The sequence below is a fragment of the Molossus molossus genome, unplaced genomic scaffold, assembly GCF_014108415.1.
Source record: "Molossus molossus isolate mMolMol1 unplaced genomic scaffold, mMolMol1.p scaffold_m16_p_8, whole genome shotgun sequence".
NCBI classification, from domain to species: Eukaryota; Metazoa; Chordata; class Mammalia; order Chiroptera; family Molossidae; genus Molossus; species Molossus molossus.
Window position 1 is genome coordinate 47,121,917 of NW_023425402.1, and position 26,147 is coordinate 47,148,063.

General features: G+C 43.2%; 1 protein-coding gene across 1 annotated transcript in view; it reads right to left on the reverse strand.

Moving 5' to 3' along the window:
* Positions 1-725: 725 nt before the first annotated feature.
* ARMC2 (armadillo repeat containing 2) overlaps positions 726-26,147 on the reverse strand; it is a 104,772-nt gene continuing 79,350 nt past the window's right edge. Inside the window, exons 13-18 of the mRNA XM_036247742.1 lie at positions 13,650-13,968; positions 11,023-11,145; positions 10,562-10,675; positions 8,674-8,806; positions 8,174-8,334; positions 726-883 (exon numbers count right to left, since the gene is read on the reverse strand). Of these exons, the coding sequence (XP_036103635.1) occupies positions 726-883; positions 8,174-8,334; positions 8,674-8,806; positions 10,562-10,675; positions 11,023-11,145; positions 13,650-13,968 (1,008 nt within the window). The remainder of the gene's footprint in view (positions 884-8,173; positions 8,335-8,673; positions 8,807-10,561; positions 10,676-11,022; positions 11,146-13,649; positions 13,969-26,147) is intronic.

Sequence of the window (26,147 nt, forward strand, 5' to 3'; positions counted from 1 at the left end):
AGCGGGAGAGAGCTAGAATTTGAACCGAGATCTGCCATACACCTACGCCTACACTCTTTCCCGTACATAAAACCTCCCTAGTCATAGAGAATTACAGTGAAAGGATTGTCTGGTCTTGTGATCTTATTTCAAATTAAAAGAGGTAAAATACTCCCCTTTTCTTCTATTTTATGTATTTAATAAAGAGTAGATGGCCCAAAGTGGTCTTCCCTATTTTTTTTCTGCTTATTTCTCTTAATATGACAACCAGAAAAATATGGGTGCCTAACCAGAAAATTACTATTAGATGACATAAGGATTAGTATGGACGCTTATGTAGCAATGTATTCCTCATAGCATTGACCACCATTCTTTCTACATACAAAATCTAATAGCCTTCATTGCAAGGTTCATTTAACTACTGGATTGACAAGCACTTCAATTCCAGAATTATTAAATCGGGAGTATTGACTAGAGAATAGAAGAAAAAGTCATTTACTTATAAAATGCATGCGTATTTTTTATCTTACATTTCTCATAGCAGAAAGTACATGTATATTTATTTTTCCATAATACCTAACAAAAAGAAATGCTTATTTCCTTTAAAATACTTCAACTACTAACATCAGTACCTGAAAAGCTTTCAATATCTGTTAATACTTGGAGAAAAAAAGTTCATGTTTGTTACCATTTCTTAAGAACGAAGGCGACCTGACTTACTGTTTCTGGTGTTCATTTGCATCACGTTAGGAAGAAGGGAAAGGCAGGGGCTCCAGGAAGCTATGATGAGCCTGAATTCGGCTTAGAAGCTGCTGTGCCACAGGTCTGAATTCTGTTTCCCAGTGGAGTTTGTGATAGTTTTTTAGGTCTTGGTCAAAACTGCCATCCAGTGCTAGTTCTTCATCTGTATCAGAAAAAATAAAATTACAGCAATTATTTGAAAATATAGTCCTATTGAATAAAGTTTAATTTTTGATGGCATAAAGTCAAGACATCCTGTGTCACCCCTAATTCCAAAAAGACACAGAGTGCCGATGGTGTTAAAGGCTTTTCTCTGGTTTTGTTTATAAAGGATTTTCTATTGGATAAGTTCTTTATTTTCTTCTGTTCTTTATGAATATTTTTAAATAAGTATGTTTTAGTCCCTTAATAAAAAATAAAAAAAAGACAATAATCTCAAAAAATTCTACATGCATTGAGCTTTTATTTCAATGAATCCCTTATGTGTGTAAGTCCACATCCAGAAGTCAGATCGCAGTTGCTCAGAACAAAGTATTAATAGGTTACTTCCTTACCTGTGCATTAAAAAAGTTAATTACTTCAGTGGTTGACAGATATAAAAGGAGTCAGGAAATCTCCTGGGAAAGTAACATGGTTGAATTTGACACTTAAAACTTAACTAAAAGTCAACTTTGCTATCTTAAAGCAGCCTGGACATACTTCCTTAAAAACACAACTACCTGGCCCTGGCCGGTTTGGCTCAGCGGTTAGAGCATCATCCCGTGGACCAGAGAGTCCCAGGTTCGGTTCCCGCTAAGGGCACGTACCTCGGTTGCAGTTTGCCCCCAGCCCTGGTTGGGGTTGTGTGGGTGGCAACCAGTCAATGTATCTCTCTCACATCGATGTTTCTCTCTCTCTTCCTCCCTCTCTATCTGCAGATACATGTTAAAATGTCCTCGGGTGAGGATAAAACAAAACAAAACAAAAAAAACCACAACCACCTGTCCCTATGTTGTGATCCATAACAGTGAATAGTGGGAGACTCTGAGGATTCCAAGGAGTGTAAGAATCCCAGGTGAGTCCATGGATAATGCAGAAAAGCACTTGGGAAAAAAAAGTGCAAAATTATTTTAATTTGCTCCTTAGTCCAAAGGCATCCTGAATTCTGTAATCATAAGTATATCCATCCAAGTAGGGAGATGAATGGCCGTTGAGGTTTCTTCGCTGACCTGCCCTGTGGTTTTACTTGTTTATATTGGGCCTCACGCCCCACGGGAAGTCCTTTAGGAAAACGCACTGGCCCGCTGCTCAGAAGACTGGCCCTGCCGCGTCCCACGTCTGTGGCTGAGGCAGGCTCTCACGTGGTAACCACCAAGTTCTAAAATGACCACCAATATTGCTACTTACATAATTTGGAAACTTTCCTCATAGAGATAATGAAAATCCTAGTCCAAACGACTTCATTACTGTTTATACCAGATTTTCTACACTGAATATTTCTGTACACCCTGTGTACTTGGGCACTGTTGGTGTCTCACCCAGAACCAGATAAGGGCGCCTGGAATCCCAGTTTGGACCTTCCCCTCCTTCCTCACAACCAAGACAACAGCTGTGCAGCCGTGAGGTAAGTTCTGGGCACACACTTCAGCAGGGTTCTCCATGGAGACCCCATAAGCAAACCGGACCTCCCCACCCACAAAGTAATCAGGCCCTGAGGAGGACAGCCCTTCCCACTGGGCTACTTCTGGACAAGAGGAGGCTCAGTGGTTTCAGAGTTCTAGATCTTCCTCCCACTCACTCTTTTCCAGATTTTCTGAGCCCTCAACTTCCATTTAAAAATGAATTCTCTGGTGTTATGCCCTTCTTTCCCGAGACGCTGAGGGCTGAGGGCTGCCCTGCACCTCACAGTCCCTTCCTCTGCCCAGGGCTTTGGTTGGAGTTGGTCTGAGCAAATCTCTATTTCGGTGCTTTTTAAAAAAAATCTAATATCAAAACTGTCACTTTTCTTGAGGCTCAGCCTATTATTAGTTAACCTATACTTGGACCCTATTAATTCTAAACTGAGTTAGACAAGAGAATAGAAGAGGCCAAACGGCTACCGGCAAGAGAAAAGCAGGCTGAAATTTCAAAGTCCAGCAAACACGTTTCAATGCCACGTTACACTAGGTATTGACAATCAGAACGTGTGGCACAGAGGGGCAGTGGCTAATGCAAGAAAAACTTAGACTTTTATGATTTTCAAGTTTTTTTTTAACCACAATCTAAGAAATACATACTACATTATAACTGTATGCATATTTCTATCCAAATAAATAAATGTTGTATAATAGAATACTTATCCTTACTACATGTTATATATTGTGATAGTTTCTTTCTTTGCGACTTCATTTTTTAAAGATGCTGGTCACCGTGTGAAAAGCACCGCTTGAGAAAACCAACCCTCCCTTCCTAAGCGCCTTTGTGCACAGCACACTTCCAAATACCAGCACTCGAGGCTGCCTGTTAGAAAGGATTAAAGGACTCGAAATAATAAATTTGTCAGTGATCGTCGTGACACCGTCTCCATTACAGCTTAAGAGTCCTGTAGCACCGATAACCGCGTCTGTTCACTGCACTGTTTCCTAGCTCGCTGCTCAGCACCAGGAGGCTCCTTGAGGCTTTGGTATTGCCCCGACTATTGTCCTATAAGGCACAGTCCTCAATGCTGCAGAAGCACCTGCTGGCTCTTTGGTGTAGGCTGGACCACGTGACCCTCCAACAGGAATGCTGGGCCCCACTCCACCCCTTGTCGTACAGCCCAGATGCTAAGTCCTATGTACCTTATAATGAACATAAAAACCTAGTGTGTCTTACATTCACAGTAATAACCTGCACGCACTGACTGCCCATTGCTGGCTCCCCTGAGAGACGCTCACGTAGACTAGTGTGCCGGGCACACCACTGCAAACGTCAAGGTGAACACACTGCTAATGAGTTCATAAGAAGTGATTGTAATACATTAGGAAGTTTTGGACAACATTCTTTTTTTAAAAAAATCTTCACCTGAGGATATTTTAACACTTATCTTCAGATAGAGTGGAAGGGAAAGAAAGAGAGAGAGAAAGAAAGAAACATCAATGTGAGAGAGACACACTGATTGGTGGCCTCCTGCACAACCCTGACCAGGGGCAGGGACCGAACCGCAGCCCCGGTAAGTGCCCTTGACCAGAATCGAACCCAGGACTCTTTGGTCCACAGGTCGACGGTCTAACCGCTGAGCCAAACCGACCAGGGCAACAATATTCTTTTTAAACCACTTTCCAAAAATACTGTCAACATCCCGGTGTCCCAGCCACGTTGCTGATCACTACTTTATCCTGTTTTTCCCCCGTCACCTATCAAGAAAAAGCTGGGTAACATATTACTTCATGGGTTGCTTTGCCATTATTTCTAAAAACAGGGCTCTGTTATTAAACAGCTCACCCTGTTTTCAAAATGGCCTGCTTGGTAGCTGTCTTTGCAAAAGAATTGAAATTCATATACTGTCGATCACATAGCATTTCACGTGCTACCACCCTGTCGGAAGTAAGGGTCTGAGGCCAACGCTGCAGAGAGAAGAGCCAGGAAGCAGCCCGGATCCCAGGGTTCCTAAGGAGGACTTGTGATCACGTGAGAAGTCCTGACACTGTGCTGGTCACTTGGCTTCCTTATAGGCTGTGTTTACTTTTGTTATCCGTGCCACAGCCCCTTCCACAGGGTGGGGTAAGGGGATAATGGAACAGCAGAGAAACAGGGAGCTAGATGTTTATTTTCTGATGGAAAGTCCTGGCTTTCCTACACTGTGACCTTAGGCAAGTCACTTACCCCTTTTAGACCTACTTTCCTCATCTGTCACGGAGCTGATGACCTCAGAGAGGTCTTATGAAGCTAGAAGGAATATGCTTTTAAAAGAATACAGCACTATTAAAACAAAGGTACCGCCAATGTGAGTCGATCCACAAGCATCTATCAAGAACCGACTTTGCACGAGGCAATACCCTTTCCCTAAAGTGGCTCAGTTGGACTGGGGAAATAAGATAAAAGATACAAAACAATAGCAAAGGAGAAGTCACGCAGCTCATGACTCATCACTATATAAGTGCAGATTTCCGATGATTAGACAGGGGGCTTGAAAAGCTATACGAGGAGGGTGGGCAAGGACCGGCAGCTCTGTCAGGGATGCACGCTAAGGTGCAGAGGCCGGGGAGGCCAAGCAGGAGCCCGACCTGCCGGGAAGGCTGAGGGTGGGGAGGAGTAGGCAGCAGGCCCACCGTCACAGTGCCTGCTGGGTGTGCTGCCCCTGCTGAGGAGCCAGCCATGCCCACGCCCCCTTCTAAGCTCTCCTTGTGCCCGATGGCCCCACCATCCTCTTTACTTAGGACTGATTGCCCCAGACCTGGTGCCAAAGGAAGCCGCAGAGAGCCTGCGGCCGAGGCAGCTGCTGCCGAAGGCACAAAGCCCTGCAGCCCAGGAGTGACTCTCGGACCCAATCACACCTTCTCCCCAAATGGGAGACCGAAAGGTGCGCCAACAACAGAGGAAACACACGCTGAGCACAGTAGAAGCGGCCTCGGGTAGTTGAAGCCCTGACCGAACAGGAGCCTAGAGGGAACAAGGGGGAGAAAGGACTTTCTCCACCACAGAAGAGGCAGAGCGGAGCGGGGCCCCAGCAGAGTGCGCGAGGACACCTGATGCGGGGGCCCTCCTGCGACCACCTCCCGCTGACCCCTGGCAGACTTTGGGCTCTGTCTGGTTTCCTGGCTTCCTTTCTCTGTGCATCCTCCCCTGAAACTCCTTCAGGAACCAGGACACAGGTTCTGAACCCTGGCTGCATAGCAGACTCACCTGTGGGACTTTTAAAAGTGGGATTCACGACCTCACACCAGAGCTCCTGAATCAGAATTCCTGGGGGTGGGGCAGGGCAGTGCGTTTCTTCCTTTTTTATTATATCAAACATTAGAAATTTTACTATTTTTTTAAAAAAGAGTTTAAAACAAAGGACCAAGTTTCAAGTTAGAAGAAAAGTAAGGTAGTGAATTCACTGATAGTTTGTTTATCCTTAGTAATTAAACAGCTAAAAATTTTAATTAATCAGTTCTTCCTAGTTATAACTTTAATCAATCACCTAAATCCCATCTCCTGTTTTTTCAAATAAAGTTGTTATATATATATATATATATAAATCCCATCTCCTGTTTTTTCAAATAAAGTTGTTATATATATATATATATACTATATTAAGAGATTTATTTTAAGAAGTTGACTTGTGATTGTTTAGAATGAAAAATACAAAATCCATAAGTCTGGCCGGCAATCTCAAAACTCAGGAAAGAGTAGATGGAGTCTTGGGTCCAAAATTTTTAGGTAGCCTGGCAGGTTGAAAACTTGGTGAAAATTGACAAATGTAGTCTTGAGTAAGAATTTCATTGGGAAACCTCAATCTTTGCTCTTAAGGCCTTCATCTGATTGGATGAGATCAACTCACATCGTCAAAGCTAATCTTTTTTAAATTTTTTTATTAATTTATTTTTGTTACATATGTTTCTCCTGTTTTCCCCATTGACACCCTACACTGCTGGTGGGTATGCAGACTGGTGCAGCCACTATGGAAAACACTATGGTGTTTCCTCAAAAAATTAAAAATTGAACTGCCATTTGACCCAGTGATCCCACTTCTAGGAATATACCCTAAGAGGCCTGAAACACCAATCAGAAAGAATATATGTACTCCCATGTTCATAGCAGCACTATTTACAATAGCTAAGATCTGGAATCAGCTCAAATGTCCATCAGTAGACGAATGGATAACAAAGCTGTGGTACATATACACAATGGAGTACTATGCAGCTGTGAGAAGGAAAGACCTCTTATCCTTTGAGATAACATGGAGGGATCTGGAGAGTATTATCCTAAGTGAAACAAGCCAAGCAGAGAAAGACAAATATCACATGATCTCACTTATTTGTGGAATATAATGAACATGACAGTCTGAGGAACAGGGTAAACCCAGAGATGTGGAAGTGGGGTACAGACTGACAACCCTCAGAAGAGGGGGTGGGGGGAGGGAAGAGATAAACCACAGAACATATATGCATGTACGCATAACCGATGGACATGGTCAGTGTGTTTCTTCAATTCTGCAGCTGATCCGTGTCTGCCACAGGGGACCTGAATGAAGGCGAGCTGAGTGTGCCTTCTGCTCCTGGTACCCACGTGAAAGTTTCCCTAGCGTTTCCAGAGCAGACTGTGAACCTCAATGGTTTAAAACCATGCACATTTTCCCCTCCTTTCACACACACAAAATTACATTTATCGGAAAAAGCAAATTTCCCATCAACCTAGCAAACCTTCCCGTTCTGAGTTCCTGGTTAAGACCAGGCCGCTACACTTAGGGTTTAGGAAGCGCTTCCACCACCACATTTTGAGGGCTTGCCACGTGTCAGGCCCCCTATCCAGCTCTTTCTACACGTCAGCTGGTTTATCACCCTGACAGCCCTGCAGCGTGGACACCAATGGCCCATCTTAGAGATGAGAGACTATAAGCTGAGGGGGCTAAAACCTCCCTTGCAAGTGCTCATCCAGGCACTTACACTGCGAACTGACTGCGCCTCTGGGTCTTCCCTGTGTGCTCTCAGGATGTCTGTTTGTTCCTTGAGCTGGGCAGCGATGATCAGGTCCCCATTTTAGAGATGAAAAGACCGGTTCTGAGAGATTCTCTTATCAAATGACGCCACCTGAACCCCAGCTTCCGAGCAAACGGCACCCTGCCACAAGCCCTTGCTGACGCAAAACGGTGGCTGGGCACGGTAGGTACTTCTGCATTCGGGGGAAATGGTGACTGAAAACTCTCATTATCTGCTCCCAGTCACTGTTGTTAGCCCTAGCCCAGGATGCAAACGATTACTCTAAAGCTTTTAAAATGAAAGAAGCTATCCTCTTTCCTCTGGTTTGTATCAGGGATTTCCCACCTTCCAAGGTACGGACCACACTGAAATATCAAATAGTTTCACGGCCCTAAACAGATGCAGACCAATAAAGCTCGGGGTTCTCCGGTGATAATGAACACAGCTGCTAATTAAAATGTGTAGATTCACTTAAAAGCATTACGTAGTCCAGAGTAGCTTTTAACCATGTTTTCTCAATTACAACAATGTGTACTGTACACACTTTTAAACAACAGCATCTTGTATTTATGAAACCTATAGAAAATGCAAAAAAGAAAAGAAAAAGCCACAGAAGAAATCATGCTAGTACCCAATGAATTAAAAGTTTGTGTGCCCCCATTGTAAATAGCATTCAGCCTCTTTCAGATATTTCTAAATTATAATCATCTCTAACAGGCTGTTGTTTTAGAAATATGGCCACCCAAACACATACCAATATTTATCCATACAAGGCATAGAAAAAAGATTGATCTCACTTTGATAATACACAGATTCACAGTGAGGAGGCTTACCTAAAAATGATGACAGCAGCACCAAGAGAGTGTTGGTGTCTTCATCTCCAAAACAAGATGAAGCGTTAGTGATATTTTCACTGAAGTTCCATAATGTTTTGCACACTAAGCAGGCCAGCTGCCAGTCGGTAGGACCGAAATCTCTTAAACAAGCCACTAACCTGAGTTAATGAAAGGCAAATTGAGAAGTTACTAGGTCAGAGTCTCTAACTTTCATATTTTTATCACAATAATGATTATCCTTTGGTAATATTTAATATGTAATGTGTATAATTCAGCGATTATTTAACATATTTTCATAGTTACAAAATCACAATAATCTACTCCTGAATTATTTTAAGTGTCCAGAGGGACCTACATCTCCTCTTCAGCCCTCACTAGGCTTTTCCAAATGTTGAAATACCTCCATCCTGGAGGAATGCCGAGAGGGACCTAAACTCCCTGGAAAACCATGTCCTCTGAATCCTGAGAGAGTCAGAACTCCATGCCTCGAAGCTTACTTTTTAATGCCGCCTCCTTCTTTTAGGATGGCACGCTTGTCTTTCTCCACAGTGAGATTCAGGAGAACACCGCAGGCAGAAAAGCAGACATCCTGATGCTTCGCATCCAGCAGCGCAATCATGAACTTGTGTACTGCGGACAGAGAACAGACGTGCACAGTGAGCGCGGGGTTCTCAGCTGTATCGCATCCCCCTGATTTAAAGGGAAAGGGCAAAGGGGAAATGGGGAGTTGCTTGCAAAACTGAAAACCCGACTAGGGGATTTAACCCAGCAGTGGGCTCCCCAACACCCACCCCATGGAGAACCTGCTCCCCACTCTGCAGGTCCTCTGTGCCCAGGTCTTGCTGTATCTGACCCGGAGAGCAGCTACCTCTCCTAGGCGGTGGCAGAGTCCCTGCCACCTCCAGCCACACAGGTGACATTCTGAACATGTCAAGGATCTTTGGAACCTCCAGCAGCAGCAAGCCGTGGCCAGTCATCTCACCCCAGCAGAGATAACTCTTCCCAGTTTGCTGCTGTGCTTGTTTTTCTCTGCGTATTATCTACATTTTCTATTGTCAACATGGATAATTAGGTGTTTGTGGAAGAAAAAGAGGTGCTGTAATAAACTACAAACTCCTACTGCAAACTGCAGGTCTTAGTGGGCAGTCAGTCATACCCCAGGCCTAGAATTTCTTTACTAAAAGGTTTTTAAGCCAGCCCTGTCCATTGTTCTTACACATCGAGGTCAACACACCTTTGAGGTGCCGGATGAAAAACCCCTCGAAAGACTAACCACCTTTAAGAAAGCAAATAACCTTGTAATCCAGGCCCCACTTGTTTCTCCACCCTCATGTCATTCTCCTTAATTTCAAATGCATAAGGAAACTGCAAATTATTGTTCTCAGGAGTATTTGAGATCTTGCTCGCCAGTATATGTCGTCAGTTTGGCCCAAATAAGCTCATCAAAATTCTCTAGAGGTTTGGACATCTCTTACTCAAACATATGTTTAGTTATTTTTCTTACATGAAATATTTGAGACATACAGAGGATGGTTAGCATACACTCTTGTGTATCTGCCACCCAGTTTAAGAAAGGTGTGAATTTGCAAAGGAGGATGGAGATCAGATGCATTCAAAAGAAAAAGGACTACTGTATATATGACATTTTCTTTTTCAAGAAATAAACATTACAGATCCAATTTGATATCTAGGCATTCCGTTCCCTCCAAATATAACTTCTGTCTTAAATGTGGAGTTTATCAGTTCCAAATACCATTTATACCTTATACTGTTATTACATTACATAAACAATACCCAAGATTGTTTTGCATGTTGCAAAACTTGCCTTGTTGGCATTATTCTTATTATACCCCCCTTTCACTAATGTTTTTGCTTTTAGATTATAAGTGGTTGAGGATGATCCATGTTGATCCATGAACCTCTAGTTCACTTATTTTCACTGCTGTCCAACATTATGTGGCACGAATATACCATAATGTATTATCCTCTTGCCTGTTGATTAAGTTGTTTCCATTTTTTGCTATTACAAGCAGGACTATAATGGACATCCTAGTACATGAAGGAGACTGTCTCTTGAGTCTATTCCCACGGACAGAAATGAGAGGATAGATAACTTGTTTCATACATTCTCCCTCTCCCTCTCCCCCGCCCCCCATCTCAGAAGTCAGAAGACCTCTAAGGAGGCAGAGGGAACGGAGAACACCGCCTAGTCCATCTTGGCTCCTGAGCTGACATCCTCACATACGGACGATGGAACAGAATGTAAAACACTCACTCGTCCCAAAGCGGAAACAAGTATCACATTGTCATGACCCAAGCTCCCAGATTGCCCCCTGTTTACTGGCACGAAGTGTATGCTTATGAATGTAAGTGTCATTAACTCACTGTTCTTCTGCACAATGAAATTGCAGATGTCATGGTCCTGGGAGAGATTTCCAAAAACACGCACAGCCTCCAGAATTCCATCCATGTTGTCACTCCCAAGAAGCTTTAAAAGCACTGGTTTTGGTGACCAGAGAGATCAAGTCAGTGAATTTAAGTTTTGATTTAAAGGCTGTTAGAAACCAATATCATAGCTCAATAATCATAGTAAATACTGACACTGATAACTGCTACTGATCATTCAAAAATTAAAAACGATAATAAAATACAAACTGGAGGGGACTTTGGCAAGAACTAAGAAGCTAACTTTTCCACATAGTTTAATTTCTCAGGATCAAATCAGGCTCTTAGATATTTGTGCCAGGAAATCGGAAAATGTGAATGCTTCTAGGACAGTGTTTAGTTAGTAAAGATCAAAACCTTAAATAAACATGCATCTACCCAAATCCAACTCTCAACCTTACATTCAGCAATATGTAGCTTTTGGTCTTGAATGATAGAATTCTTCACTTGGTAGTAAGATAAGTTGTTGATTGTTGCTATCGTGTTGATCACCAGCTCCTCACAAGCATCAATTGACTTGTATTCTGAAACAAAGTAAGGGTGTCACAGACTCATAGTAGGGACAGGAACAATGCCATCCTCACTGCGGCAACAATCCCAGCTGCAGCAGGGACGCGCTGTTGTCCTGGGCAAGGTCTGTGCAAGGGCACCGACTCCCTGCTGCTTGCTGCTTTATCTCCATGGCTCTTCCTGCAGGGAAATGCACCAAATGCAGGGCCCACTCCTGCCCAGGGTTTAGAACACTCTCGGCTCCATCCCTCCAGCCAGGGTTCTGGAGAAGCTGGGCTGACCCAGGCCCTGTGTCTGTAGTAAAGCAAAGGTGCCAACACACCAGTGAGCGCAGCTGTCTCTAATCCCCCCGGTTTATCCTGACCATAAACACTCAGCATCTGGTCACTTCTCACCTGCTCTGCTACCTTCTAGCCCATCTCTCAGTCCCTAATTGGCTTCTTTTCATCCACCTCTGCCTCCCTCAGCCTATCCTCAGCATGGTGATCCTTTAAAAGTTAGTCAGATGATGTCATTGGTCTCACTTGGCCCCCAGGCCTCCCTGGGCTGCCCCAGTCCTAACTTCTCTGGCCTCACTGTGGTATTCAGATGACAAATGTCGCTTAGGCTTTGATGACGGTGGAGATGGAGCACAGTGGACAGACAGAAAAACCGGGAGGACAATGGACAGTATGTGGTAAAGACTAGATTGGGGGCTGGGGGAGAGGAATCACTCAGTATGATCCCCGGGTTTCTGGATTACATAACTCGATGGACAGTGATCACATTCTCTGAATTAAGGTCATGGGAAGAGGGTCCAGTTGGGAGAAAGGTCATGAGTTCGGCTCTAGATACATTGAAGTGCCCACACTGGGTGAGGGGTAGGACAGTTGGATACATAGCCTGGCAGTCAGGGTAAAGTCACACTGGTTACACTGAACTAGTCACAGTAACTTGAACAAGCCTCTGCCTCTCACCTCCGACCCAGCACATCCTCCACCCCCCACCCCTGCTCCGGAACCACCTCAGCGCCTGCACACACTTGGGACCTTGCTTGGTTAAGAAGTGCCTTCTACCTCTTGTATGAAACCAAACTTCGTCGGGGAGGAAGAGGGGAGCTGGGAGCTGCGCGGGGGGCTGGGCTAGCTCTTATGTTCTCTGATCTCATTCCTTTTGGCCTTCTCTTCGTGAAAGGTAACTGCCTTTTTGCTGCTTACTCCAGTCAAAGGAAGATTCAGTCGTTCACATGCTACAGAAAACACATACTTATTCTTTCTTTCTCCAAGTACTCATGGAGCGTCTGCCATGCACTGACCCCCATGCTGGCCTCTGTGGGTGGGAGGACCCTGGCTGAAGGACCCGTATGTGTTTTAGGATGTGACGGAGTTACTTGTTAGGTTTTGGACTTTCTTGGGACCTGATGACCATTTCTTTTTTCCCATTTCTCCCTTTGGAATGAGAATGTCTAACCTGTGCCTGTCCCAGTCACTGTGTTTTTGAAGCACGTAACTTGCCTGGTTTTACAGACTTATGGCAGGACAGAAATTTTTTCTCAGGATAAGTCGTACCTCAAGTCACGCAATATCAGATTTAGATGATACGATATTTAAATGAGATTATGGACCTTGGACTTTAGAGTTGATACTGGAATGAGTTAAAATTTGGGGGGCTGTTGAGAAGGAATGAATGTATTTTGCATGTGAAAGGACATGAATTTGGGGGTAGTAGGAGCAGAGTATGATTGACTGAATTGTGTCCACTCCCCTAAATCCATCTATTAAAGCCCTAACCTCCAATGGGATCGTATTTGGAGACAGGGGATTTAGCAACCAATTAAAGTTAAATGAGGTCATAGGGGTAGAGCCCTATCAGATAGGACTGGTGGAGTTATATGAAGAGGAAGAGAGAGGTCATTCTCTCTCCCCATGTGCACACATCAAAGAAAGGCCCCGTGAACACATAGCCACGTGCAAGCCAGGAGGGGGGCTCTCACCCCCAACCACACAGGCCAGCACCCTGATCTTGGGCTTCAAGACTCCAGAACTCTGAGAAATAAATTTCTGTTTTTTAATCCAACCAGTCTGTGACATTTTGTTATGGCAGCTTGAGCTGACTAATACAGGGGGAAAGATAGCACCTAAATTACTGTGGGCTGTCATTATAGACCATGTAACAGCCTAAAAAATAAAAAGATAAACTTTAACCATGTGGACTAACCATGGAAAAACTTGGGATTTTAAACTATTTGTGGTTATTTTGGCCAATCTTTGGTAATTTGATTGGTGTACTTTTCAAATATTGTGATGTAATTCACATACCATAAAATTCATCCTGTTAAAGTGGGTTTTAGCAACAATATGTGTTACTATTTTTTCATTTTTTAAAAAATCTGGATTTCCTTTGAGGCAGTTCTGAACAGAAGAGGAGTCTCGTTCACAGGGCTGAGAGGTCGCATTAAAGTGAGCTAATGAAACCCTCAGCACACCCAACCCACTGGGGACAGCTGCCGCCTGTGCATGCTGCCGGCGGAGGGTCTTACCCAGCGTGGCAAGGAGCAGGCCCACCACCTGCGGGCTGGCGGCCAGGGCCGGCCCGATGCCCGGGTGGATGGCCAGGTTGGCAAGCACGCGGGTCAGCTTGATGAGCACGTCCTCCCCCTGGGCCTGCGGCTTCTGCGGCGTGGGCTGCTCATCTCCTCCACCTGCTGGCCTCCTGGGATGCAGGTCCAGTCTGTAGAACGTGTGGAATAATGACAGCAGAGCTGGGATGCTCCCCTTCTCCTTGAAAAACTGTTCACGAGCCTGGTTATTTTTTGCGGTCAGGTTGCCAAGAATGAAAACAATACGAACGACTAAGTCCTGCAAATCGATGAAAGACAACGAGTCACAAGTGCACATTGGCTGGGACAAACTGTTGGGAAGAGTACAATATTTCATTTATTCACGAGTTAATTAATAGTAAGATGGGACACATCTGGCTTCGACTAACTTGTACAGGATTTGATTCCCAGATTGATGCAGATCGACAGAGGCCATTAAAGCATTTGGCAGCTTTGAAAGAAGACAAACTGATTGATGCTATTAGAAGGTCTATTAACTTCAGATCCTTCCTCTGAAATTCTGGCTGGCCTTTTTCTTTTTTTTCCCAGGGACCAATTAGTTGAGTGGGATACTATTACTAAGATCAATGTGTTATGTAATCTAAGTTTTGATAATGACAGGTTTCTGGAGCATCCAAATCTTTTCCTGAAAGGTCACATCCTGCAGAAGCAGGTTGTGTTTCTAACCATCAGGCAGTAACGACTGGTCAGACTGTGTTACAGCGGGGTGTTACCTGGGCACTGCTGGCGTTTGGGGCTGGGTAATTCTTTGCCTTATGTTTAGCAGCATTCTTGGTCTTACTTCTAGGTGCCCATAGCACCTCTCGGATGCCACAGCCAAAAATGTCTAAATGACCACTGGGGACCACCCCTTCCTCCAGTTGAGAACCACTGCCTTATATCTGTGCGCTGCTTTATTTTTTTTTAACTCATCTTTTTTGTTGAATGTATTACAGATGTCCCTCTCTTTTTCCCCCACTGACCCCTCTTCCCCAACCCTGCCCCCTCCTGCCTTCCCCACACTGTTGTCGGTGTCCATTGGTTATGCATATATGCATAGAAGTTCTTTGGTTTATCTCATCCCGCCCTCCCCCGCCCCTTCCCTTCGAGGTTCATCAGTCTAACAACCAATTTGTACTTCTTAATTCCTTTATCTTTCTCATCCATACCTCCAGCCCCTGCCCATCTGGCAAGCAACAAAAAGTTCTCTGTATCTAGGAGTCTCTTTCTGTTCTGCTTGCTCACTTTGTTTGTAGATTCCATTGCTGACAGATGCACACTCATTTGTGCATTACTTTAAAGCAGGACTATACCTGTCTTGACCTGGGCAGTGGGTACGTGGCTGACATCTTTCCAACTATTTGCTAATTGGGACATATGTGTTTCATGAAGCTTTCTGTATATATGATATATTTCCTAATAAACAAATAAATGCTTCTAAAAACCCCAAGATGAGCCCTGGCAAGTTTGGCTCAGCGGTTAGAGCGTCGGCCTGCGGTCCAGAGAGACTTGGGTTTGGTTCCCGCTAAGGGCACGTACCTCAGTTGCAGTTTGTCCCTGGCCCTTGTTGGGGTCATGCAGGAGGCAGCCACTCGATGTGTCCCTTTCACGTCGATGTTTCTCTCTCTCTCTCCCTCCCACTCTACCTGAACAAAAATGGAAAAATGTCCTCTGGTGAGGATAAAAATAAATAAATAATACCCCAAGATGAGAACATTTTACAAGTAAACCAGATACAGAAACAATTATTCGTAATTCGACAACAGATATGAGTATGGTTGGCCTTATGTCCGTTCGGTGGTGAAGGAGGTCCTGGCAGGGGGAGACTTGAAAGGAAAACTTACAACCGGCTTGGCTGCTAATACCTATTGTGCCGGGTGCTGTGCGACTTTCCAGACAAGAGACAGGCGTGGGGAAGTGTCGGGTCACACGGCCAGTGGGCATGGAGACGATTACCCAGGTCTGGAGTCCTTTCTACATCCATGCCCTCCTTCCCACACGTTTGTCACTTAATAATTTCTTCCTTGGACTTGCCTTCTTTCAGAACAGTTATGGAATTATCTCCTTTTGAAATGCAAATATGTCAGGGAGGGATCCCAATACACCTTTGTTTATCAGATTAGTAATTAGCAGCAGCCTTAAGGAAAAGGGACACGCGGCAGAGGGCTGGGCTGTCGGTAAGAGCAGGTTTCCTTAGGGATCATCATTCTTCAGAACACAAATGACGTCTACCCACTACCACAGGTGGTCTAATCTGGGGAGACTAAGTGCCGCTTTCCTTTGACAAATTCCCTCGGGCCCTCCCACTCCTAAGATTCTTTGATTCCAACATCTCTGTGGCCCTAACACAGCCCTGATCAATACGACGGCCTGGGAAGGAGGAACTGGAGGCTCCAAAGCAGAAAGAGTTAACACTGCTGGAATACCTCTCTCCCTGCCTACAGAGAGAAAGGAGGGGGTGGTTCCTGGCAGCGCTGATGCCAACTGCGGGATGGCATGCGACATCCGCGAATGGGGACAGCAGATTGCGCCGTCAGCAGCAACAAACTTTCAGCAACTGCTATGCTTACTGTTTCTGTCCCCGTTCTCAGGGCTGGCTAGAGCTCCCTCTCCCCCTCCCCCTCCTCCAATAGATTCTCCGCGAATCAAGGGAGCGCAGAACAGGCCAAAATAGAAGCAGTCTCAAGGAGGTTGGCAGGAGCAGTGTTTCCTTTTCTCCAAGCCAGCACTTGTCTCGACTCATCTGGAATCCTGAAAGCGGAGGCTGAGCAGGCGGGGGCTGCGGGCCGAGCTCCCCCGCGGGCCCTGCCCGTGCACAGAGCTGCGCGGGGACCGTGCTATGGAGAGGTCACTTATTGTTCCACAGCCACAATTCATCTCAAGTCTCCAGAACATCACTTAATTAAAATCCTCTAAAGACTTGAAAACCTGGACAAAGGCCCTAATCACTAATGTGCAGAGACCACCAATTCTACAGCAGAAAGCTCCATGTGCAATTCTCTCTTGAGTACAGATTCTCTCCTCTGTTCTTGGGTAATCTCAGAGAGCCACATATAAATCAACAGTACAGTTTTATAGCATTTCATTAAATTTAACACAAAGTTACATATCATAGCTATGAAACAGCGAAATGAAGATGAATCAGGAGAGATAATTTTTTTTTTTTTTTTAAAGAAGGCAGTCTAGTATAACCAGTTCATATTAACTTTCTAATTTTGCTTAAAATGGGATCAGCCTAGCAACAGCTACGGCCAACCAGAGCTCAAACAGTGAGAAGCCTGACCTCAACCGTGTGCTCCAGTATAGCCCGTGGGATGTTCTCTTTGCTTTCACATATGTTGTGCCCTAATGAGTAAGCATTACTCAATCTGAATGAGCTCCATGGGGCTGTAAATAAAATCACTTTAACTGGAACAAAACAAGGAGCAGGACACTGCTGAGCAGAATGGTCTATGCCAAGTTCTAGCCGTAGTGGTAGTGGTTATTAAATGTCACTTTCCACATGAGACAGATTGGCCTGCAGTCAATAAAGGAGATTCCCCCTTACTCAGAGATCTGGAAACGGAGGCTTTAAGGGGTCACTGATCCCAAATCCATCACAGGTGAAGAGAAGAGGCAGGACTTAGATGGGTCCCACAGCCACGTCAGCCCCTCTCTTCACTTCTAGTGACCATCAGCTCCCCAACCTGCCAGACTCAGACCTGGGGACATTTTTGATTCCTCCCTGTCTCACCAACCAGTCACCAAGTTCCCTCCATTTTATCACCTCAAAAACCTCCTCCAACTCCCTCCTTCCTATGTTCACTCTGGTTAACCTGTGGGGAGACTCTTGTCAGAGACCCACGGCGGGCTCCTCCCTGTGCAATCAACATTAACATCACTTCTTGAAGCACAGCTCTTACGTCATCCCGTTGCTCAAAACATCCACTGACTATCAAATGTCAAAGCCGGTATCTAATGTACCATCTGGCCCCATGCGACCGCTTCTGCATTACCTCATGCTGCTCCCCGCCCACCACCAGCCACAGTGAACACATTTCTCCCTGACTCCCACACCCTTCCTATCGTACCTGAAAATAACTGATGTGCAAAATGTTGACCATGGGAAGAAGCCACCTTGTGCTGTCACGGAAAGAATCAAGTCTGCTCAGCAGACTTCACTTAGGAGAGGACTACTTCCAAGTAAAGAAAAACATTTTAGAAAGATTTTCAAGAATGAGTTGAAATTGAAGAAGTTGTAAACGTGCTTCAATTTGGAACCTTTTCCTAACCAGAAAATTAAATTTATCCACGTGCCATGTTTAAAACTTGGTTGGTGACTTCTCGTGCAGCCTGGATCTGAGAGCTGAGTCAGGGTTTGCAACTTGCAACATTGACCCAACGTCCCACCCTCATTCAAAACCCCAACATGAAGACCAGAAGGCCAGAGAGATGCACCATCTAGAAGCCACTACTGTAAAAATGCTAATTAACCCGAGAGCACTGGAAATGGGTCAACAGTTCGCACAAGTGCTGACCATACACAGTAGAAGCATTTGAGTTGTTGGAGACTCAAAACCCAGAATCCAGTAGACAATCATTTAAAAACCCGAAGAGATTACACCTGATGCCTCCATCCATCTATTCATTGCGTCAGCAATCATTAATGAGCAACCACTATCCCTGCGATTTTCAACTGATGTGTCACAACAAATTTTTAAAACATGCAATACCTGACTATTAGCCGGGGGCACTGACCTCTTTACCTTTAGATCATCAAATTAAATAAATGACAACAGCCACCATAGCAATAGTCGTCTGGTGTGAATGAATCAAAATTTTATCTTTTCTGGGGGGGGGGGGGGGTCAGGGTGGCAAAAAGTATATTTTTTGTGTGCCACAGAATTTTAGTAATTAATTTATGTGTGCCGTGAGATGAAAAAGGTTGAAAATCGCTGCACTATATGCTTCTGAATGTGGTTATCGCTCAAGGAACCAGGGCGATGCTAGAACTCCACTGTGTTCCATTCTTGAAGCCAGCAGACATAAATCAGGCATTGGGCTCCGTGCTGAGTGGGGGAAGAGCCGGTTCCACAAGGGCAAAGCAGCAGGAGCTGGAAAGAATGAACAAGCCGAGGCCTTACTGCGCTGCCCGCCGGCCCGGTCAGGGGTGCAGACCAAGGCCAGGGCGAGAAAAGGGAGCGAGCTCAGCCAAATGCTTTCGGCACCCCCTGGGAATGTGCCTGCAGAGGGCCTGGGAAGAGAGCCACAGGGCACACTCCTGCCAGGCGGGAGGCTGAGGGGAGCCCGAGCCAAGTTGCCATATAAAGGCTCCAGGGTTAGGGGTGGAGGGGCCTCCCTAACCAATCCTCACTGGGCCCAAAGAGGAAGGAGGGGAGAGAGAGGTCATGTTATCTCTGGACGGCTGCACAGCTAGACAAATGGCAGAGGCCGTGTGCTTTCAGCCCACCTGGCCAGACATTCCAGGCCTGGTCTTCAGCACCACGGTCCCGAGCTCCGGGTCAGATGGTGCTCACATGGCAGGGACAGCACTGAAGAGAAGTCTGAATGGAGTGGGGGAGGCATGACTTTCCAAGCAGCACCGGCAAGGACATGTCCGGCGACTCCCGGACAGGGCTGTGCAGGCTCTGAGGCTGGCCTTGCATCTAGACGTTTGTTCTAACCCACCTCCCCCAAAACTAGCCATTTCTAAATGCGGAGAGGGTTGGACAGGCAGTTGTTCAATGGACACGGATGATAGGAATATAGATAAAGGGTATTATTATTTCTTTTTTTGGACTATGACCTCTGCAAACATATTGCCATTCTTAAAAGTCATATTTGAGGCATTGTACCAGATAGCCTGCCTGGTAGATATTTACAGAAGAAATGGGAAAAATCCCTTTATGTTCTTTCAAAAAACAAACCCAAACGTATTTTGCTGAGATGCTAAACGCAGCCAAACCGCCGTCAGAGGCACCTCCGGAGGCGGGCTCTGCCCTGCACGGCTGCTCTGGCCGCTCATCCCGCTCTCTCGGCCCATCTGTTTCACATTTGGTTCGTACCGAACAGTTTCCACCGTGAAGCATACAGTGCGTGCATATTTCTTAAATGCAATGTGCTATTCAACTGAATTTTGGTCCATGTTTTTAATAGACACTTTACCTAGTGCTAAAGTTTAGCTTTCAAACTGCATTAAGACCATTGGAATGTTTTATTTCTGTCTCACTTTCTGTGTGTATGGAAACTGGAGTTGTTAGCTGTACCACGGATCTCGGACAAGTTAATCTCATAGACAAAAAGCCAAAGATGTTTCCCTCGTCCTCCCTGAGGAAGCCCTTTGTCAGGGCGGGGAGGAGTGGATTCCTTTCCTCTGAGACTGCTGATGAACCAAACCCCTGGCTCGTCCCGTGGCCGTCCTACACAGACGGGCCCGGGCCCTGCGCAAAGACGGGTGGTGTCAACCTCCCCGTGTTTTATTTGAAATGAACTCATGTCCCTCAGATGTATTTGTTGCAAACTTACAAAGTTTAGATATTGGCATATACTGAACTTTCTCGAAGCAGGGCATCTGCAGAAATATGTTGTGATTATTTTAAAACAAAAGTTGGTGGCACTGGCCGGTGTGGCTCAGTTGGTTGGAGCATTGTTTCATGCACCAAAAGGTCGACAGTTTGATTCCTGGTTAGGGCACATGCCAGGGTTGTGTGTTCGATCCCCTGTTGGGTCACATAAGGGAGGCAACCGATCAATGTTTCTCTTTCGCTTCGATGTTTTTCTCTTTCTCTCCCTCTCCCTTCCTCTCTCTCTAAAAGCAATACAAACATATCCTGAGGCAAAGATTTAAAAAAATAAAAATAATAAAATAAAATAAAAGTTGGTGGTTATTTCACTAGCAAATCAACAACTCATGGCTGGTCTAGCCAACTTGAGGTAAATGACCCTCGGCAGGCCGCTCCGAGGGTCCCACAGGAGAGGCCCTGTGCGCACCTCTCCTGAGTGGCCCACTGACCAGTGCCTGAAATCACTGTGGTGGCTGTCAGCGCATAATCAATGTAATCAGTGGGTTTGGTCCCTGGATCACCTGTTTTGACACAAGTCTGGTGGAACAAAATTTACGAAAGGGTCTATGGCACATCCCATTTTCTCTAGCTGAAAAGGCACCCCGCAGCTGCTCATGCAAAAAGCAAAGGCTTGTGGCTGTCACCACTTACTGGGGAAACTGACACCAACACCTGGAATGGCTAACTTGGTTCCTGTTCTTGGCGATTCACTTCCAGCCACACGCCTGTAGAGAAAGACTGACTCTGTGTGGCTGATTTGATTAATCACTTTAAAATCTCTTGAGGTTTTGTAGAAAATCCTCTGCTGTCAATATTGGAGAAAATTTGTTTTAAGGAACCACCTTCATTTATACCATAAGTTCTCAAACCTACTGTTCACTTAAATCACTTGAAGAGCCTCTTCGGAATAGTTTCTTGGGCTCCCTCCCAGACTCGAACCAGAATCTCCTGGGTGGAGCCTGAGAACCTGTATTTTTAAAGCTCCCCAGGTGATTCCGGTGATAAGCCACTGATTTAAATCAAGAAAGAATTAGAAATCTCACCACTTTAATAGCTATTGTTTGTATAATATTGCTTTATAAGAATAATCCAAATCTATATTCCATGTAAATAATTCTCAGAACAGATTTTAGAAAGTTAAAATGAAAATCTTAGAGACTGTTTAAAAAGACCCATTCGGATATGCTGAAGTCAGACTTGACCTTGACAAGAGATGAATGATGAATATGTATAATGTCAACAACAACAAAAAACAGGAAAAAATTTTTGTTTTTGGCATTTTCTCATGTAAATTCTTTTTTTTTTCTTTCTTTTAATAGGAAGCAACAGAAGATAGTGGAATAAATATTCTACTTCTCCCAGCAGCCAGCAGCCCTGGTTCCAAGCAAGATTTTCCCATTGCTGGACTGTGGCAGCGGCTGGTCAGTTTCCTGCCAAGCTCCTCACCCCGATGGTGAGATCACTTAAAGAGGTATGTGTAAGGTATTTCATTTATTACTAGAGAGGGGTTTCTTGTCTCTCTCTTTCTCTTTCTTAGGTATCTGCTTCTGTTCTTTGAAAATATAGTTAGCCATAAACATGATTTAACTGAAAAGTGAGCCTCAGAAAAATGAAATCTCTGCTGATCCCAAATGTAGTCTTCAGGCTTTTTGAGACAGAAGCAACACTAAGCCCCAGAACAAAGATAAGGTGTAAAGACTCCTTTCTGACTCTTTAATCACTTGGTGGTAGCTCTGTGTATATTAAGAGACTACAAACCTTCTAAAGTCGACGTCTATAACCCACAGTTAGTGTTGCAGAAACATTTCCTGGAGCTGAAACAAAAATAGTTATAGGAAGTGATCATTCTATTTAAAAAGTAGCTGGAGGGCTGATATATGGTTCAAAGGTCAGTTCCAAGCCTCAACTGTTCAAGTAACCCTTAGGTGTAGCCAAGTTTTTAGTCACCACAGATTCATCCACTCACATCAGATTATGGTACAGAATTTCTGGAAATTACTTTTCTTTCTAGGAAAGGGGGAAAAACAAACTGTGTTCAACTGGCCACCTGGGCCAAGGGGAATGTGAGGTTAAGATGCTGTGCTGATCTGAAGTAACTTAAAGCCCATCGCGCCTGTTTTGCTGTTACGCAAAACAGCCCGCCAATATGAAAAGTGTGGGGGAAATTATTTTTTCCTCTTCCAAACTAGGAAGAAAGTAAATATTTATGGAAGAAGTATTAGAGTACTAGAAAAAGCATTTTATAATACTTTCCTGACTTCAAAACATTTCACATACTCAAAATTCATTCTTTAAACACTTATCATGAGCCTACTATGTCAAGCATCAGCTCAGGTTTATCAAGATGTCCTTTGGGAGCTCCCAGGAGTGGGCGAGGCGGCTACACAAATGATAACCATTTGGAGAATCACAAAAGAAATATGTATTTATAAAGATCTATGGGAACTTTTGGTTAACGATTTTAGGAAGTAGTTGGGACACATAACAACTTCCTTGTAGCCTGAACAATTTCCCAGCTCTTCTAAAATAGTTTGGTTTTGAGGAAAATATAAATTTTGTATCTGTTTCCTCTTATAGACAAAAAAAACCAAAGATGGTTCAAAATGATAACATTTTATTCTTTAGTACAAGTATAGAGTCAAAGTATAATTTTAGGAAAGTTAATTAACAACACGATTCTCATACAAATATAAAATTAACACATTAAAAAATATATTATCTTGTTAATAAAGGATCCAATACAATGGTAAAGTTGGTTCCAAGAACAATCAAAGAACTGAGTGTTTATAATAATTAAAAAGAATGTTGGGATAAAATTACTAGGTTAGAAACACACCTGGCTGATAGTTTACAGCAGTGATTTTCAATCAGTGTGCGCCAAGAATTTTAAAAACATGCAATATACCTGACTATTTAGTTGGGTCTTTTCCCTTAGATCGTCAAATTAAAAAAATACCAATAGCCAACACAACAATAGTCATCCAGTGTGAATGAGTCAAATTTATACCTATTTTTATAGTCAGATTGGCAAAAAAATATATTTTTGGTGTGTCACGGAATTTTAATCAGTTTATAAGTGTCATGAGATGAAAAAGGCTGAAATCGCTGGCCTACAGGGTAATACAACCCTAACTTTTGAGGTTATCTTGTCTACCAGAGAGAAATCTACAAATGAATGTTTAATTTTATGGTGTCTGGGTTCTAATGAAGTAGTAAATAGCAAGTTTAAACACAGATACATTCTCAAGAATTAAGCCCTGTGCATTAAAACAGTGCCCCAGCATGACTCTGTCCGGACATGCAGCCTCCCCACCACACCCTATTTCTAAGTTTTGGATAATTTTTCTTAATCGCAATGAAGTGGTTGTTCAGATCACAGGCATACTGCTGAAATCTTTAGCATTGGCTGTACTAGCTAGGTGTACTAGCTACATTCAAGTCTTTAAAATGACACACTGATGAGGGAGGAAATGACTGGTCTTGAAAGGCTTCACCGACAAGTGGACATGAGAGGTACATCTTGAAATATAAATTCATTCAAGGATGAGAAGTGACAAGAGAAACTGCATCAGAGTCCCTTAGGCCTTTCTCGCTAAGGGCCTGTTCATATTCAATTTTACTTTATTTAGACTTTTTAGGTGTTACTTTTAACACATTTGGTTGTAATGTTCACCTACTAATTATAAGCAGGTAACCATAACCAAAGACAGAGGTAACAACTGTTAGAAAGGGAAGAGAGAAATCTACAGAAAAGAAGACAAAAACATTTATCAATAGACTCATGCTCCCAGTGTGGACCAAGAGCCTTTAGAGAATCAAGAAGAGGCTAAATTATTTTTAATATCTTTTGTAATAAATTTGAATATGATTTTCACCATAATGATTAAAACAAGTTTGGTGATCAAGGGGATACATTATGCATTTTCTTGATGGTTCTGAATAAACAGCATGTTACTGCACATAGTTTGCAAGGTGCTCTTTGTTCTCGGGGCCAAAATAATTTTAATAGAAACACAAAATTGCAATATAAATCAACAGAGAAAAACATGACTTTTAAATACCAGTTTTGCTTTGCAGATAACTACTGGACGTAGGTGAAAAAGCAGTTCAGTGAGAATTCAGGTAAAATTTTATGCCAATTAAACTTCAAGTCATTTAGTCTCAGGAACCAGGAAAAGCTTACTAACACTGTACCACGTTGACACCCTCATATTGGCAGGATGCCAGAGCTTCTGTCTGTTTATTAAACATGGCTTTCATTGAAGCTTCAATCAGAGAAACAAACAGTATCTACTAGTAATGCCATAAGGCTATTTATCAGTACTCGACTGATGGGTTTTCCTTCTCTTTAAAGAACAATAAGTTATGACAACTTGAAATCAAACTGTTAAAAACAAGTGCTTTCTTTCATCCACATTTGAAAATTCTAGTGCAAGGCAAAGAGGTCTTCTTCACCTACAGTCATGTAAGTCATGCACAATTAAAACGTCATAGCAAAAAAGAATAATGATGGTGAAATAAAATTACAATAAAAATCCACAACAAAATCTTTTTTTATAATCTACAATTTAATGTTACACTTAACTATCTTTTCTACCATTTTAATGTTTTCCTTAAAAAAGAAAACCAGTAGGTGTGCCTAAGCTTTTCATGGAGATAGTTCACTTGTCCAAAGATTTCAGTTCTGATAATATATTGTACCAAAATCTAAATTAATAAACGCTTAATGGACACTTACATGAAAGTAGGTTGTAAATACTTTAAGGTAGATTAATCAAATTCATTCTGTGACATGGCAAATTCTTATATCTTGAAATCTTTTAAAATATGTAACTTAGAGAAAATATAAAATGCATAGGGGAAAGCCTTTGTAAACCAAATACTCAGAATCAGAAACTTAAGTGCATATTTAAAAATAAATTTTTAGCCCTGGCCGGTTTGGCTCAGTGGTTAGGGTGTCAGTCCGCGAACCAATGAGTCCAGGGTTCAATTCCGGTCAAGGGCATGTACCTCAGTTGCATTTTGTCCCCAGCCCTGATTGGGGTCGTGTGGGTGGCAACCAATCAATGTGTCTCTCTCACATGGACATTTCTCTCTCTCTCTCTCTCTCTCCCTCCTACTCTGAAGATAAATGTAAAAAAAAATATATCCTCGGGTAAGGGTTAAAATAAATAAAAATAAAAATAAGTAAAAGTGAGTTTTTAATAATGAAATAAAACAACCCTTTAAGCAAGGTTTTATCATCTTTAAAATGTACTAGTGATATAATAAGAGCATTACACTTTCTCTGTCATTTATAACCAAAAAGAGACCTGTAATCTTTTAGTAAATTACTAATAACAGTGTAACATCTGACAGGTTTTGCCATTCCCAGCAGAAGTACTTGGTCAGGCAAAAATAAGCTCAGTGCTATTTGTGGCAAACAGAGATTATGTTTTGAGGTAGCTTTGATATCGTTAATAGAATAATAACAAACATACATGTTCTTTGTATACACTTAACCTACTTGTTAACTAATGAAACTTACGTGATTTTGAAAATTTACCACATTTGGAATGCACATATCTTTGTCTATAAAATGTCTCCTCTAAAGACATTAGAATTGTCTCTGTCTAAAGAATTGATGTCACTTTAATCATTTCTAATGATGAATAAAACTGTGCTGAGCATTATATTTTTATTAAAGGGAAATCTTTGTGAGTTTTTCCTTTATTTAAACAACTATATACATTTTTGCCCAACCCATTAAAGCCAAACTATTTCCATTAAGTACTTACCTAGAAATTTCATTTTCTAAATACAAGGTCAAAGAATTTGAGAATTTCAGTGCTAGAAGAATTTTTTGAGTATACCCAGTGTAGGGGTACCCCAAACTTCAATTTGTATCAGAAGTCCC